Source organism: Rana temporaria, chromosome 12 (genome assembly GCF_905171775.1).
Source record: "Rana temporaria chromosome 12, aRanTem1.1, whole genome shotgun sequence".
NCBI lineage: Eukaryota > Metazoa > Chordata > Amphibia > Anura > Ranidae > Rana > Rana temporaria.
In genome coordinates this window covers 24083623-24100934 of record NC_053500.1, presented here as the reverse complement: position 1 = coordinate 24100934, position 17312 = coordinate 24083623, and the positions used below count along the sequence as shown (strand labels likewise).

At 45.3% G+C, this 17312-nt stretch overlaps 1 protein-coding gene across 1 annotated transcript in view; it reads left to right on the top strand.

Annotated features, from left to right (window-relative positions):
* Positions 1 to 16785, top strand: part of VAPB (VAMP associated protein B and C) — a 44399-nt gene extending 27614 nt beyond the window's left edge. Inside the window, exons 2-6 of the mRNA XM_040331608.1 lie at positions 281 to 433; positions 5690 to 5793; positions 5923 to 6003; positions 7366 to 7542; positions 16497 to 16785. Of these exons, the coding sequence (XP_040187542.1) occupies positions 281 to 433; positions 5690 to 5793; positions 5923 to 6003; positions 7366 to 7542; positions 16497 to 16655 (674 nt within the window). The 3' untranslated portion in view covers positions 16656 to 16785. The remainder of the gene's footprint in view (positions 1 to 280; positions 434 to 5689; positions 5794 to 5922; positions 6004 to 7365; positions 7543 to 16496) is intronic.
* Positions 16786 to 17312: the final 527 nt, after the last annotated feature.

Here is a 17312-nt window from a genome sequence, read left to right as displayed (position 1 = left end):
TAAGTAATTTTCTAGCAAAAAAAAAAAATACAGATTTTTATTGGTCCTTGGAAGTGCATCTAAATCTTGCACTATGGTCTCATAAACAAGGCCTAGTATGTTTGTGGGAGATGCAAGAAGCCCCTGGGGGAACACTCAGAGGGGGAGGACTTTCTCCACGTTGACGGAGACCTAGCTTGGGCTCCCATTCAGAAGCTGAGCGCTACTTGTCAGTAAGGCCAATCTTCATGCCACCACGTAATCCTTGTGCCGTCTTGACAAGCGTCTTTTCTCATTTCAGGTCCTTTCACAGATGTCGTTACAACAAACCTGAAACTCATGAACCCCACAGAGAAAAACATCTGCTTCAAAGTGAAGACCACGGCCCCTCGTAGGTACTGTGTGAGGCCCAACAGCGGGGTCATTGAAGGCGGCTCCTCCGTCAATGTGTCTGGTAAGTGCTGTGCCAGGAGCTCCCGTTTTCTACCTTGCCCATCGCTTGGTTTTTATTTGTTATGCAGGCTTAGTTACAGACTGTTATTTTCCTACTTTCCATGATCAAAGAAAAAAAAAATTTTTTTTTTTTTTTTCTCCCATCGCTTGAGGCAGGTAGACTGTTATGAGTATTCCAGAAAAGCTGGAAATTCTGTGTCCTCATTTCAGACATCTCCCTGTTTTCAGCATGAAGAGAACACCCTTCGCGGGTCCAGGGTTTTCCATTCCAAGAACATGTAATTACAAGACTTGCTTGCCACCTAATGGTGAAATCTGGCATTGCGTGACCTTATAGTAGACCTCGCAACAAATATACACTAAGTTAAAGCGGGAGTTCACCCATTTTAAAAAAAAAAAAAAATCTCCCCTTAGCTTCCTGCTCGTTCGGTCTAGGGGAATCGGCTATTTATATTAAAATATGTGCAGTACTTACCCGTTTTCGAGCTGCATCTTCTTCCGTCGCTTCCGGGTATGGGTCTTCGGGAGCCGGCGTTCCTTCTTGAGTGACAGCCTTCCGAGAGGCTTCCGACGGTCGCATCCATCGCGTCACTCGTAGCCGAAAGAAGCCGAACGTCGGCGCGGCTCTATACTGCGCCTGCGCACCGACGTTCGGCTTCTTTCGGAAAATCGTGACGCGATGGATGCGACCGTCGGAAGCCTCTCGGAAACCTGTCAATCAAGAAGGAACGCCCATTCCCGAAGCCCATACCCGGAAGCGACGGAGAGGATGCGTCTCGTAAACGGGTAAGTACTGCACATATTTTAAAATAAATAGCCGATTCCCCTAGTAATAACGAGCAGGAATCTAAGGGGGAAAAGTGCCCTCTAAGGGTGAACCCCCGCTTTAATGCAGAAATAAGCTGACCACCGAGTCTTTGATTCTAGGCTTCCATCTTGGTAGAGGATAGGGTTTTGCTTCCTCCCCTCAATGGCTGTTGATCAGATAATTATTGGGGAAATCTTCCTCCATTTTTGTTGGACAGGATTTGGTGACATTATTAGATGGAGCAGTGAGCTGGTTGTGGAAAAGGATAATGCGTACAAAATGGATGCACTACATGCGTCTTGTGATCTGACTTTACACAGGCTGAGGAGATCTGCTGAGCTCGGCATTTACTCCTGAGCAGCGGCACTCGAGGACAACACCTCATCGTGTGTTTCCTCTCCACCGCGCAAAGCATTGGCTTCTTGTATCTCTCATACACACTGCTAGGATGGAACTCCCTGTGTACTGAGCTGGTGAAAGGTAGGCAGAGTCCAAGCTAAATAAAGGGTTACAGAAAGAACACCTTCAAACTGAATCAATCACAGACAGATGAAAATGGAATTAAAGCGTAATTGCTACACCTACCCAAATCCACCACATCGGCATTTTCCAGGAACCGTTTGGCCAGTGGGCAAAACTGCTGTCAGCAGGAATAGAGATGGTTATGTACAGTGCTGGTCGGATACCCGCTCACCCTTCCAGCATAAATGGATCTTTTCTCTTGATCCCATATCTCTCACATCCGTGTCTCCCCCCTCTCTCCTCCCCCTTTTTTTTTTTTTTTTTTTTTTTTCTCATTCTTTCTTTTATTTTTTTTCCTCAGTCTATCTCTCTCACTATTTCTCTCCCTCCTTGTTTCTGTTTTTCTCTCTCTCTCTCGCGCTTTCTTTCTTTCTTTCTTTCTTTCTTTCTTTCTCTTTTTCTCTCTTATTTTTTTCCTCCAGTGTATCTCTCTCACTATTTCTCTCCCTCCTTGTTTCTATTTTTCTTTTCTCCCTTTCTTTTCTCCCTTTTCTCTCTTTTCTTTTCTCCCTTTCTTTCTCCTTTTCTTTCTCTTCTTTTCTCTCTTTCTTTTCTTTTCTTGTCTTTTCTTTCTTTTCTTCTTTTCTCTCTTTCTCTTTCTTTTCTTGTCTTTTCTTTCTTTCTTATTTTCTCTCTTTCTCTTTCTTTTCTTTCTCTTTCTTTCTTCTTTTCTTTCTCTTTCTCTTCTTTTCTTTTCTTTCTCTTTCTTTCTTCTTTTCTTTCTCTTTCTCTTCTTTTCTTTTCTTTTCTTTCTTTCTTTCTTTCTTTCTTTTCGTTTCTTTTCCTTTCTTTCTTTCTTTTCGTTTCTTTTCCTTTCTTTCTTTCTTTTCGTTTCTTTTCTTTTCTTTCTTTCTTTCTTTTCTTTTTCTTTTCTTTTCTCTCTTTCTCTTTCTTTTCTCTCTTTCTCTTTCTTTTCTATCTTTCTCTTTCTTTTCTATCTTTCTCTTTCTTTTCTCTCTTTCTCTTTCTTTTCTCTCTTTCTCTTTCTTTTCTCTTTCTCTTTCTTTTCTCTTTCTCTTTCTTTTCGTTTCTTTCTCTTTCTTTTCTCTGTCTTGTCTTGTCTTGTCTTTTTTTTCTTTTCTTGTCTTTTTTCTTTTCTTCTCTCTTTTTTTTTTTTCTTTTTCTTTTCTTTTCTTTTCTTTTCTTTTCTTTTCTTTCTTTCTTTCTTTCTTTCTTTCTTTCTTTCTTTCTTTCTTTCTTTCTTTCTTTCTTTCTTTCTTTCTTTCTTTCTTCTTTTCTCTCTTTCTCTTTCTTTTCTTTTCTTTTCCTTTCCTTCTTTCTCTTTCTTTTCATTTCTTTCTTTCTCTCGTTCTCTCTTTCTCTCCTTTAAAGCCTACTGAATCTGAAATTCCAGGTAGCACACGAGGATGCTCCTGGCAGAGAAGCAGTCTAATTGGGAAAGTAAAAGTGTGATCAAAACATGGATGGTCTGGTGTCACTGGTGGAGGTTGTGGGACTAGGGGAGTGAAGCAGACTTAGTGGCTCTTTAGGGGATGAGGTTTATTTGGAAGGTTAGGGGCGCCATAGAGGGCAGGAGGCTCTGAAGCAGGCAGGGTGCCACTGTGAAAGGTTGGGGCACTATAGAGGGCACAAGGCTCTGAAGCAAGCAGGGTGTCACTGTGGGAGGCTGGGGGCACTATAGAGGGCAGAATGCTCTGAAGCAGGGCTCTCAGGGGGCCCATAGGCTACTATGGTAGCTTGGGGGGAACTTTGGGAGGTTAAGTGATCTATAGCTAGCTGTAGGCCTGTGAGAGTGGAAGGTCTTGACTCAGCAATTGAGAATCACTGCTCTAATAGAAAAAATACTTCTTTAGTAGAATATGAATGGTAGGTGTCAGTGGGGTACATATGCATAAAGTACAGCATTACATTCTGTTTCCCAGGTAAAGCCATTGTATTTTGTAATTTCCTCAGCACCTCATTTGAAAACAATATCTTGATCTTTAATCAGAGCAGAATTCTTTAAAGAGATTGTGTTGAAGATTTGCCGATGGTAGCCACTGACAGGCTGTATGTCAGGCTGCATCCGCTGGTTCAGTAGAAATCGGCCAACGTTCGGCCTGTGTGCACGGCAGGCGGTCCAACAGAAGCCGACCGAATGTCCAGCTTCTGTTGAAGGAGCATGACCGGAAAAAGGTCTGCTGACCAATGGCTGAAGGCGCTGACCGTTGTGTTCTGGCGGGGGGAGGGTGGGTCCCCTGTCAGAACACAATAGCTCAGCGGGGGAGATCGCTGTACTAACACTGCATAGTTAGTACAGATCTCCTCCCGAGCTCTTCAGTTTTTTTTTCATTCAGCCCGCTAGTTTAAACGGGGGAAAAAAATGATAGTGTGTACTAGGCTTAAGCTTAACAAAGGTTTATTTATGGTAGAAACGATAGTGAACTCTTGCCTAATTTGTGAACAAGTCGGCAGCTTCCTGCAACCCTGAGACATGCTTGGTAATTATACTGTTAGAGGAAGTAACTGTGTGTAAAATGTCACTGACTGCTTCACTTTAGATGACCTCTGGTCTTCATAACTCACTGGCAATGGGATGTGTTGGATGTGTGTTGAGCATGAATCGGAGGTTTCCCATCTGTAGCGACTGATATGGGTACACACTAATGGAGGATTGGTTGTTTAGACAAATGATTTGTCTTCATAGGTTTCATGCAGGTGTGAAGCACAGACAGTTCTTGTTTCAATGCCTGTATTCAGGGCCGGCCCTACTATGGGTCCCAGTGGGTCCATTGGACCCAGGCAGCACTTTGAGAGGAGCAGCAAATTAAACCATGGCCACCTCTCCTTTTTATATTTACCCAGCAATTTGACGACCACATTTTTTTTTACCAGCAGTCATGATGACAAACGCCCCCCCCCCCCCCCCCCTTCGCCGGCCACTATACTACCCTAGCCTGCCCCAATACTATACTACCCTAGCCCAGGGCTCGACAAATCCTGGGCGCCAGGTCGCCATGGCGACTAGAAATGGCATCCTGGCGACTTGGCTTGGAGCTGGCGCCATCTGGTGGTGGCCGTTGGTATTACAAGTTATTACCATCAGATGTGTGAGCTGGCGCCATCTGGTGGTGTTACAAGTTAAGCATTACAAGTTAAACAGCAATTCTAATGTCATTTTTCACTATTTTCACTGCCATCTTCTTCCCTCTAATTAGAACCCCCAAACATTATATATATTTTTTATCCTAACACCCTAGAGAATAAAATGGCGATCATTGCAATACTTTCTGTCACGCCGTATTTGCACAGCAGTCTTACAAGCGCACTTTTTTGGGAAACAATTACACTTTTTTTTAATAAAAAAATAAGACAACAGTAAAGTTATCCCCATTTTTTTTAATATTATGAAAGCTAATGTTACGCCGAGTAAATTCATACTCTACATGCCACGCTTCAAAATTGCGTCCGCTTGTGGAATGGCGACAAACTTTTACCCTTTAAAATCTTCATAGGCGACGTTTAAAAAAATCTACAGGTTGCAGGTTTTGAGTTACAGAGGAGGACTAGGGCTAGAATTATTTCTCTCGCTCTACCAATCGCGGCGATGCATCACATGTGTGGTTTGAACACCGTTTACATATGCGGGCGCTGCTCACGTATGTGTTCGCTTCTGCGCGCAAGCTCGTCGGGACGGGGTGCGTTTTCTGGCTCCTAACTTTTTTAGCTGGCTCCTAGATTCCAAGCAAATTTGTCAAACCCTGCCCTAGCCTGTCCCTATACTATACTACCCTAGCCTTGCTTTATACTACCCTAGCCTGCCCCAATACTGCCTTTACATATAGACAAAGTGCTGTTGCATGTAAATCTGACTTCCTGATCAAGGAGGAGTCCAGCCTGAGCTTTTTAGCTCCTGTCTGTTCTTTCTGTCTGTTTTTATCCATTCTTCTCTAAACAGTGATGCATTTTTCTTTTCTTTTATTTCAGTTATGCTCCAACCTTTTGACTACGACCCCAATGAGAAGAGCAAGCATAAGTTTATGGTGCAGTCCATCTTTGCTCCATCAGACATTACCGATATGGAAGCTGTAGTAAGTATGCATGCATAGTGCAGAACAGTAGCACCTGAGGGTGTGGAGGCCCTGAATGGTATCACACAACTTTATTATATTGAAAATATAGTTTTGTTGCTTCTAAATCGTAATTTTTAATGTTTTTAGTGGAAAGACGCAAAGCCGGACGACCTCATGGACTCCAAACTCCGGTGTCTCTTCGAGCTACCCTCTGAGAATGAAAAACCGGTGAGTACTTAATTTCTCTTGCTGTTTTTTTTTTGTGTCCCAGGCTAATAGTTTGTGTGTTTACTGATGCAGCTCTTCATGGATTGTACAGCTGTTGCTAAAAGTAGTTTCTATTAAGGTGGAGCTTGTGATCTCTGCAAGGTACCCACTTTTAAAGTGGTTCTAAAGGCAGAAGGTTTTGTACCTTTTAATGTATACTCTGCATTAACCACTTCAGGCCCGGACGGATTTACCCTCTTAACCAGGCCATTTTTTGCGATACGGCGCTGAGTCGCTTTAACTGACATCTGCTTGGTCGTGCAACGTTGTACCCACATAAAATGGTTATAGCATCTACAAAATGGGGGATAGATTTATGGAATTATTTTTTACTAGTAATGACGGTGATCAGCGATTTTTAACGGGACTGCGACATTGCGGCGGACAGATCGGACACTTTTGAAACCTTTTTGGGACCAGTGACATTTATACAGCAATCGGTGCTATAAAAATGCACTGATTACTGTATAAATGGCAGTGAAGGTGTTAACGCGGGGCGATCAAGGGGTTAGGTGTGTTTCCTGGGAGGTGTTTATAACTGTGGGGGGGAGTTTACTGATTGGAGGAGGAGAGTGATCGCTGTTCCTGATCACTAGGAACAGACGTTCACACTGTACTCCCCTGACAGAACAAGGATCTTCTTTGTTTACATTGTCAGATTCCCGTTCTGTCTCTCTGTGAAGCGATCTTGGGTGGCCGGCAGACATCAAGGCCGTGCACATCGGATGCGCCCTGCTGTATCTATAACACAAAACGCTGTACCTGTACGGTGATTCATGCAATGGAGCCGCCCTACCGCAGTATAACTGTGGTGGCTGGTCGGCAAGTGGTTAAGGGGGGGGGGGGCCTTTCATGCAGCTCCTCCCCCCCTCTAGTAGTGGGAGCCATTGGTTTCTGCTGCTGTTAATCACAGACAGAGAGGGGGGGTAGTAGGGCTGAGCCACACTCTGTGTCAATAGACACACAGTGCGGGGCTCAGGAACGAGCACACAAGTGCCCCTAGAGCAAGCAGCTTGCTATGGGGCCAGTCAGCCGGGGGAACCGAGAAGAGGAGGATCGGGGCTGCTCTGTGCAATACCATTGCACAGTGCAGGCAAGTATAACATGTTTGTTGTTTTAATAATAAAAAAAAAAAAAGCATTTACAATCACTTTAAGTGGTCATGGAGAAGACAAAAAGTGAGTGGAAATTCCCTCTTGGACCATTGTGAGTGGAACAATTGTCGGCATTCTATTCCAAACTAGAAAAAAAAGTTATACTTCGAGATCCACTTAATTTTCAGTCCATGCAGCCTGTTCATTTTGTCTTTGTTTTGTTTTTCAGCATGAAGGGGAAGTAAACAAGTCTGTATCTAGCAATGTAACAAAGACAGAATCCACTACCATGTTCAAATCCTTTAGCGCCACTTTGGACGACTCCGAGTACAAGAAGGTGTTAGACGAAAACAAAAGACTGCAGACTGAAATCCAGAGGCTACGGGAGGAGACCAAACCGTTTAAGGTAAGATGTTCCCCATCGCTCAGCGTGAGGTTTGGGTGGCTAAGGGGGTGCTATAGAAATATCCCCTCTAATTTATACAGAGGACAGAATATGAGCATGTCATGCTGGGGTTGATTTACTAAAACTGGAGCACTCGGAATCTGGTGCAGCTGGGCATGGTAGCCAATCAGCTTTGACAATGAAACCTGGAAGCTGATTGGTTTCTATGCAGAACTGCACCAGATTTTTCAGTCCAGTTTTGGTAAAAAAAAACTCCTGTCTGCCATCAATGACTCGTAGAAAAAGCGCAGTTGACAAAAAACATTCAGAACCAAAAACAGAGGCTTTTCACTTTTCAATCTGTCAATTTAGCCTTTAACCACTTAAGGACCGGGAAATTTTTTAGACTCGGTGTTTACAAGTTTAAACTCCTTTTTTTATTTTTTTGTGAGAGATAATGTTATGCCAAGTTAATTGATACCCAACATGTTACGCTTCAAAATTGCGCCCGCTCATTGAATGGTGACAAACTTTTACCCTTAAAAGTCTTCATAGGTGACGTTTAAAATTTCTAAATTTTTTTAGAGTTACAGAGAAGGTCTAGGGCTAGAATTATTGCTCTCACTCTAACGATTGCGGCGATATCTCATGTGTGGTTTGAACACCGTTTTCATATGAGTTTGCTTGTGCGCACAAGATGGGACACTCATATATTTTTTTTTTTTTTTTTTTACACTGTCCTTTTGAAAATAAAATTGTGTCGCATTTATTTCTATTACAAGGGATATAAACATCTTCGGACAATTTTGACACATTTTTGGGACCATTGTCATTTTCACAGCAAAAAATGCATTTAAAATGCATTGTTTATTGTGAAAATGATAATTGCAGTTTGGGAGTTAACCACAGGGGGCGCTGATGGGGTTATGTGTGACCTCAAGTGTGTTTACAACTGTAGGGGGGTGTGGCTGTAGGTGTGACGTCATCGATTGTGTAAAAGGGAACACACGATCGATGCGCCGCCACAGTGAAGAACGGGAAAGCTGTGTTTATACACGGCTCTCCCCGTTCTCAAGCTCCGGGGACCGATAGCGGGACTCCAGCGGCGATCGGGTCCGCGAGTCCCGCAGCTTCGGACCGGGTCGCAGGAGCGCCCGCCTGCGACCCCCACGGTTGGGCTTAAAGGACAACGTACCTATACGTTGATGTGCCCAGCCGTACCATTCTGCCGACGTATATCGGCGTGAAGGGGTCGTTGAGTGGTCAAGGGGGTAAATCCTTCCAGTTCATAAGTGGCTAAAGTAACTCAGTGCCGCATCGCCAAAAAATGGCCTGGTCCTGAAGAAGGGTACATATTTCGGAGGTCAAGTGGTCAAAAAACAGTTACATTCCCAACACGTGCCAGAAATGTAACTGTCCCATTGGTTGTGCTCCCAACCGAATTGTCAAACCATCCAATGGCTGGTGTCATAACTGATCACATGTGCAGCATCATGGCAGTTGAAGATCAAACAGAGGCCAAGATGACAGCTTCCTTGCCTGAAAACACAAGGAGAGTTAACTTCCACTTTAAAAAAATAGGTTTTCCCTGTTCGTCTTTCAGGACAGGTACTGTAGAGAGACACAGGCTCCTCCCCTCACAGGAAACACCGCCTTCCAATTAAGAATTTAAGCCTCATCCTCCCTCAGCTCCTCAGTTTATGGTGTTTCCTCCGGAGGGGAGACACCGCTGGGGGCCAAGGGCCAGACAGCTGGGGAAGCTGAGGCCAGTTTTCCTGAGAGGGGGGACCTGTTCTCCCTGGGCTCAGGGCTATTTTTTAAACGCATGGCGTCCTGGTTGACTGGGGAAGTCACTTACCCAGGACATCGCCGTGTAGCGTCCCGCGGACATTCCTGGGGTGGATTCAGCCGCGGAGGCCTATTCACTCAATGCACAGGGGTGGCGCTGCAGGCGGGGTGCACGCTCCCTGTGAGATTTCACAGTCGGCCAGGAGCTGGGCCGGACCGGATGACGAGTGACGTCAGTTCCGGGGGGGGCGGGCACTTCCGCCGGATACGCGTCACTGGTCCCGGACGCTGCAGTGTGAAAAGGCCTGACGCTGGGCTGGTGCGGCCTCTCTCTTCTCAGCCGTAGGGTCGGCGTTTTGGCAGGCAGTCGCGACCACATTCCTCAGCGAGATGTCGGAAGCAGAGGCTTCCCGTGCACCTCCGGATGACGACAGCACCAGCCACTCTAAGGTAAGGAGAACCCTGGGGTGGTGTTCCCTTATCATGTTGTACAGCTTCACTGGTGATTTTTTTGTTTTCTTCTCCTGGTGGTCGGGGAGTTTGTTAGTGTAGTGTGTCTGGAACCCTGGTGGTGGTTGGTCCTAGAACACTCCTGGTGGTTACCTGTGTTATGCGCTGGTCTCTCTTTTAATCTACCACTTTCTTCTGTGTTTTTCAGAAATCCACAGAAAAATCAGCCCACAGCAGGAAGAAATGCCCTTCCTGCAGATCTTCACTTAGTGAGAGTTGGAACAAAGCACTTTGCAGGAGATGTATTGAGGGGCTGGTTAAAGAAAGGGAGGCAGAGCAGGCATCTGAATTAGCAGCTTCTATGAAAGAGCTTTCTGGCACCTTTCAATCGTTTAAAGATATTTTTGCTAATTTTCAATTGCCCCAAAGCAGCCCTTCTGTAGCGCAACAGGTAATTCCACCGAATCCTGAGGTTCTTCCCTCTGGGAGTAGAGAGAAACCTGCGGATATCAGAGAGGATGCTGAGGAGGAGCAAGACAGTGCCGCTTCTAGCTCCCAAGAGGAGTCAGATAGTGAGAAGACAGAGGCAGGGTCCTCAAAGGTCTCTCGCTACAAGCTTTCCCTTGAAGAGGTGGAAGAGTTATTGGAAACTATCCACGCTACTTTAGGGATAGTTGAGGAGAAAAAGACACTGTCACTCCATGACCAGATGTACAGTGGTTTGGGAGAACAAAAGAAAAGGGTTTTTCCAGTCCATGAAGTACTGGTCAATGCCATCAAAAAAGAATGGCAGGACCCAGAGAGGAAACCTTTCTTCTCAAACTCTTTGAAGAGGAGGTTTCCTTTTTCTGAAGAGGAGGCTTCAGTGTGGAACAAATCCCCCAAACTAGATGCCGCCTTTTCGCAGGTATCCCGACATACGGACTTGGCGTTTGAGGACATGGGGGTCCTTTCAGACCCCATGGACAGGCGGATGGATTCGCTATTAAAAAAGTCCTGGGATGCTTCCCAGGGGAACCTTAAGCCAGCTATGGCAGCAACAGTGGTGGCCCGTAATTTAGAGCATTGGCTCTTACAAATTAAGGCACATATTGAGGCCGGAACGCCAAAAGAGACTATACTTTCCTCTTTTCCAACTTTACTGAGTGGCGTACGGTATGTAGCGGACGCCTCAGCAGAGTCAATCCGCATGTCTGCCAGATCTGCAGCTCTATCTAATTCTGCAAGAAGAGCTCTCTGGCTCAAGACATGGCAGGGGGATAGCGCCTCAAAGGTTAAATTGTGCGGGATCCCCCTTACAGGAGACTTATTATTTGGGCCAGGCTTGGAGGCTGTCTTAGATCGTACAGCCGACAAGAAGAAGGCTTTCCCCTTAAAGAAAAAATTTGGGGGACAGACAAAGAAAAAATTCTGGACCCAAAAGAAGGTGGAAGTCCCCAAACCTGAGGGAAAGAAAAAGTTTTGGGGACCAAAAGGGAAAGGCCGTGCCGGGGCACTTTTTCGTGCTCCTGAACAGCCCCAAAAACCTCAATGACGGAGTCAAGGTGGGAGGAAGGTTGGGGGCCTTTCTCCCACAATGGGAGACGATCACCAGCAACCAATTTGTGCTGGGGATCATAAGGAGAGGGTACAGACTAGAGTTCTCAAGTCCCCCCCCATCCAGACTCTTAGTCACCAATTTGCCCCAATGCAAAGAGAAATCTGTGGCTCTGATCTCCTCTCTTCAGGAGTTGGAGGATCAGGAGGTGGTAGTTCGGGTTCCATCGGAGGAGATAGGAAAGGGCTTCTACTCCCACATATTTGTGGTCCGCAAGCCTTCAGGGAAATTCAGGCTTATACTGAATTTAAAACCTCTAAACACCTCGGTCACGTACAAACGGTTTCGGATGGATTCCATCTATTCCGTGAGGACACTCCTCCTTCCGAACTGCTTCATGGCATCCATAGATTTAAAGGATGCCTACCTACACATCCCAATAGCGGAATGCCATCAGAGATTTCTCAGACTGGCCGTGAGGTCCAGAGAGGGGATGTTTCACCTGCAATTCAAAGCACTCCCCTTCGGGCTCTCCTCTTCCCCCCGCATATTCACCAAAGTGATGGTGGAGGTACTAGCCTTTCTACGTCTCAAGGGCATCCTGGTGATAGCTTACCTGGACGATCTGCTATTCTTTGCAGACTCTCCGACACGGTTGTCCCAGGACCTCCAGGTTGCAAAGGGGATTCTGGAGAACCTAGGTTGGTTACTCAATCTGGAAAAATCCAGCCTGACACCCTCCCAAAGAGTCACTTTTCTGGGATATGTATTGGACTCAACCAGACAGATGACTTTTCTCCCAATAGAAAAAGTTCAGAAGGTGGACAACGTAATATCACTTCTTCAGAGCAGTTGCCAGCTTCCGATAAGGAAAGTCATGTCAGCTCTGGGGTTATTAACATCTTGTCTTCCTGCAGTGCAGTGGGCGGGTCTGCATTTCCGACCTCTACAACTGTTCATACTGAACATTTGGGACCACAAACCGGAATCCTTGGATTCCCTGATATCCATACCGGTTCACATCAAGAGGTCCCTTTGGTGGTGGAGGAAGGGGGCGAACCTTTTACAGGGCCTGGATTGGATCTCCCCGATTTCCAGAACAGTGACAACAGATGCCAGTGGCTCCGGTTGGGGAGCACACCTGGACTCCCTTCTGACACAGGGTCGCTGGGCAAAAGAGGACTCGCAAAAATCTTCGAATTGGAGAGAACTAAAAGCGATAGAGTTAGCCCTCAAAGCCTTTCAGAAGGAGCTGCAGGGACAGCATGTTCGAATCAGGACAGACAACTCCTCGGCAGTAGCTTATGTCAACAAGCAGGGGGGCACCAGGAGCAAGTCCTTATGGGATCTGACAAAATCTATTCTCATATGGGCGGAGGCCAATGTCTTGTCCCTCTCAGCCATACATCTGAAGGGAGAATTAAATCAGGTCGCAGACTTCCTCAGCAGGAAGAAACTGAGGGAGGGCGATTGGGTTCTGAATCAGGAAGTTTTCAGAGCGATCACTCAAAGATGGGGTCTTCCGGAGGTGGATTTATTCGCCTCAAGAGAAAATGCCAAAACTCGGCTCTTTTTTTCCCTAAACAGATGGGATGGAGCTCTGGCGGTGGACGCTCTGGCCCAAACCTGGAAGTTCTCCAGGTGTTATGCTTTCCCCCCTCCGGTTCTAATACCAGCAGTCCTGAGGAAACTGCAGGGGGAGAACACAACACTCATTCTCATCGCACCTCATTGGCCCAGGAGACCATGGTTCTCTATCCTAAAAAATCTATCGATAGAATCTCCTTGGATTCTACCAATTCGGGAGGATCTCCTTTTGCAGGGTCCAATCTGCTGCCCGCAGGTAGAGAGATGGAACCTGGCAGCCTGGCTTCTGAGGAAGAGCTGCTGAGGGGCAAAGGGTTTTCAGAACGCTTGGTTGAAACACTCCTAAGCTGTAGAAAGAAGGAGACGCAAGCCATTTACCAAAAAGTGTGGAAACGGTTTAACATCTGGTGTGCAGAAAGCTCATTCAGTGTCAACAGCTCTGTGGCTGTTTTAGAATTTCTTCAAGCTGGAGCTGATAAAGGGTTGGCAACTAGCACGCTGAAGGGTCAGGTGTCAGCGCTAAGTGTATTTTTTGAAAAACAACTAGCATTTGACCCTTGGGTCTCTAGATTTTTTAAGGCTTTGAGTAGACGGAGACCTGTTAAAACCTCCAACTTCCCAGTTTGGGATCTCTCATTGGTTCTTCAAGCCTTTACAGTAGAACCATTTGAGCCTTTAGACAAATGTAGTTTAAAAGTGATCACTCTCAAAACAGTGTTTTTAGTAGCGATCACTACTGCCAGGAGAGTGAGCGAACTCGAGGCCCTATCTATTAGGGTCCCCTTTTTTCAAGTTTTTCCGGATCGCATCATTTTTAAGACAGATCCGGCTTTTCTACCAAAGGTAGCTTCTAAGTTTCACAGAAGTCAAGAAATAACATTGCCTTCTTTTTGTTCAAATCCTGTGAGGGAACAGGAACACAAGTTTCACAACCTAGATGTTAGGAGGTGTGTCCTACAATACTTGGATTACACAAGTCAGTTCAGGAAAGCTGATTCACTATTTGTTTTGTTTTCTGGGTCCAAGAAAGGGTCTAGGGCTTCTAGACGCACGATAGCCAGGTGGTTAAGGGCAGCCATCGTTCTAGCCTATTCTTCTAGGGGAGTAGAGCCTCCACAGGGTATCAAGGCTCATTCCACCAGGGCAGTAGCAACTTCCCAAGCAGAGTGTGCTGGTGCTTCCCCGGAGCAGATCTGCAAGGCTGCAACATGGTCTAGTTTCTCAACGTTTGTAAAACATTACAGACTGGACCTACTTTCAACCAAAGACCAGGCTTTTGGACGCAAAGTACTGCAAGCAGTTGTCCCACCCTAGGGTAAGGTGCTCGCTTATCCTCTCTACAGTACCTGTCCTGAAAGACGAACAGGGAAAAACGGGGTTACTTACCGGTAACATCCCTTTTCCTGGAGTCTTTCAGGACAGCACTGGTACCCACCCTCTTTTGTTGTAGGGGATATTATGGAAACTCATCAGACGAGGCCGTCAGGTAAGATGTAATTTTATACTTTTATGACGTGTTCTTGTGTCTCCCCAGCTGGCCGGAGGTACTCTGGAAAAAACTGAGGAGCTGAGGGAGGATGAGGCTTAAATTCTTAATTGGAAGGCGGTGTTTCCTGTGAGGGGAGGAGCCTGTGTCTCTCTACAGTACCTGTCCTGAAAGACTCCAGGAAAAGGGATGTTACCGGTAAGTAACCCCGTTTTTTATCCACTTGCCGACAGCTGGACGTCTAAAGACCTTCTGGGCTTTGTGGCGGTATATCTGAATGATGCCTGAAGATACAGACCTCATTCAGATATCAGCGATTTTCTACACCATAAGAACGATCATAGCAGCTGGTCAGCCACTTGATCGTTCTTACAGGCGGCGAAAGGGGACGCCCCCTCCTGTTGCCGTCCGGTGCTTCTACCGACTCACCTCTGCGATCGGTGAGTCGGAGAACTGATCCGCTGTCCCCGGATGTCCACCATAGAGATTTCCGGCAGACCAGATGGTGGCCGGAGTCTCTATGATCGTCTGAGGCCGGGCACGATGTTATGACATCACGCCCGGCCTCTGCATTCCAAAAAAGGTGCCGCCTCGGCTGGGAAGCGGAGATCGTTTTTTTTATTTCAGGCTTCCCAGTCTAGAGGTGAGATGTGGGGTCTTATTGACCTCAGATCTCACTGTAAAGAGTACCTGTCATGTCATATTCCTATTACAAGGGATGTTTACATTCCTTGTAATAGGAATAAAAGTGATCAAAAAATGTAAGTAAAATTAACAAAAAAAATCAAATTTTTTGAAGTGCCCCTGTCCACGTGTGCTTGCACGCAGAAGTCCCGCCCACATATGAAAACGGTGTTCAAACCACACATGTGAGGTGTCGCCGCGAACGTTAGAGCGAGAGAAATAATTCAAGCCCTAGACCTCCTCTGTAACTCAAACCATGTAACCAGTAAAAAAAAATGTAAAGTGTCGCCTATTGGGATTTTTAAGTACTGAAGTTTGGCACCATTGCACGGGCGAATGCAATTTTTAAGCGTGCCTTGTTGGTTATCTATTTACTCGGCGCAACTTCATCTTTCACGGTATGTAAAAAAATTGGGCTAACTTTACTGTTTTTTTTTTTTATTATTATTATTATTTAAAAAAAAAAGCCTGAAACTGTTTTTTTTTTTCACCCAAAAAATGCGTTTGAACAATTGATGCGCAAATACCATGCAACATAAAAAGTTGCAATGACAGCCCTTGTATTTTCTAGGGCAGGGATCTTCAAACTACGGCCCTCAAGCTGTTGCGGAATTACACATCCCATGAGGCATTGTAAAACTCTGACATTCACACACATGACTAGGCATGATGGGAATTGTAGTCCCTGAACAACTGGAGGGCCATAGTTTGAAGACCCCTGGTCTGGGGTCTCTTCTAAAAAAAACATATATAATGTTTGGGGGTTCTATGTAATTTTCTAGCAAAAAAATTATGATTTTTACATGTAGGAGAGAAATGTCAGATTCGGCCTGGTTGGCAAGTGGTTAAAGTGGAGGTTCACCCAAAAACCTTTTTTTTTAATATTAGATTGAGGCTCGTTTTGTCAAGGGGAATCGTTTTTTTTTTTTTTTTTACAATCGAAGCAGTACTTGCCGTTTTAGAGATGCATCTTCTCCGCCGCTTCCGGGTATGGGCTGCGGGACTGGGCGTTCCTACTTGATTGACAGGCTTCTGACGGTCGCATCTATCGCGTCCACGATTTTCCGAAAGTAGCCGATTGTCGGAGCGTAGGCGCCGTATAGAGCTGCACCGACGTTCGGCTACTCGTGACGCGATCTATGCGACTGTCGGAAGACTGTCAATCAAATAGGAACGCCCAGTCCCGAAGACCATACCCGGAAGCGGCGGAGAAGATCGCTCTCTAAAACGGTAAGTACTGCTTCGATTTAAAAAAAAACTACCCGATTCCCCTTGACAAAATGAGCATCAATTTAATGTTAAAAAAAAAAATTCGGGTGAACTCCCGCTTTAACCAATCTCTATTCTTTCTAACACAGAAAAGTTTTGGTGCACTGTTCTAGATTGTGATTCTCATCTTTGACCACTAGGTGGTACAATAACCCTGCTCTTTTCTGTTCTCAGGAGGAAGAAGGTCCAAGGATGAGAAAGAGCCCGATCTCCAGTAACCTCGGGTCTACATCCTCTAGCCTTGTAAAAGAGGAAGGCCTAAATAACCGGATACTCGCTATAATCGTCGTGTTCTTTATCATCGGTGTCATTTTAGGGAAAGTGGTCTTGTAGACGGAGCATGCTTTAACGAGAGGAGAAAAACAAAACACAAAAATGTAAAAAAAAAAAAATCATACTGTTGATGGTTTAGCAAGAAAATTAAATTTATTCATAACGAGAGAAAAACAAAAACCGTACCACACTTCACAGGTCCTGCCTTTTTACGTTCGTTCCCGCTTAATTTTTTTTTTTCCCCGCTTCTAGGGTCCGATCAGTTGTACAGAACAATTCATTAGAAAGACCATGATCAATTCTGTATTGTCACGACTAATTCTTCAAAAAAAAAAAAAACGTCGTACTGTAAAATGTCATTTTAAAGAAAAAAACACTTTTAAAGTTCCGGATAAGTGTTTCTGGTTTACCTCTTTTAAGAAAAATGTCAATCTCTCATGAATTTATCTCTCTAGGTGGTGCCATGGCATCGCCAGTGTTCAGTAGTTGGGTTTGGGAGGGGGGGTTGGAGGGGGGGGGGTGATTCACTTTCTTAAATATATACATATATACATATATAAATAAAATAATCTTTCTTGCTGCTCATGATTAATGAAACCCATGTGCCAGCGTTCCTGAGTTGTCCAGCCCATCTTGCGCCTGCTCGGATTTGCACAAAGCCCATCGTGTTTTTTTTTTTTCTCCCGATAGGGTAGGCCATCCAGTTCAGGAACCTGT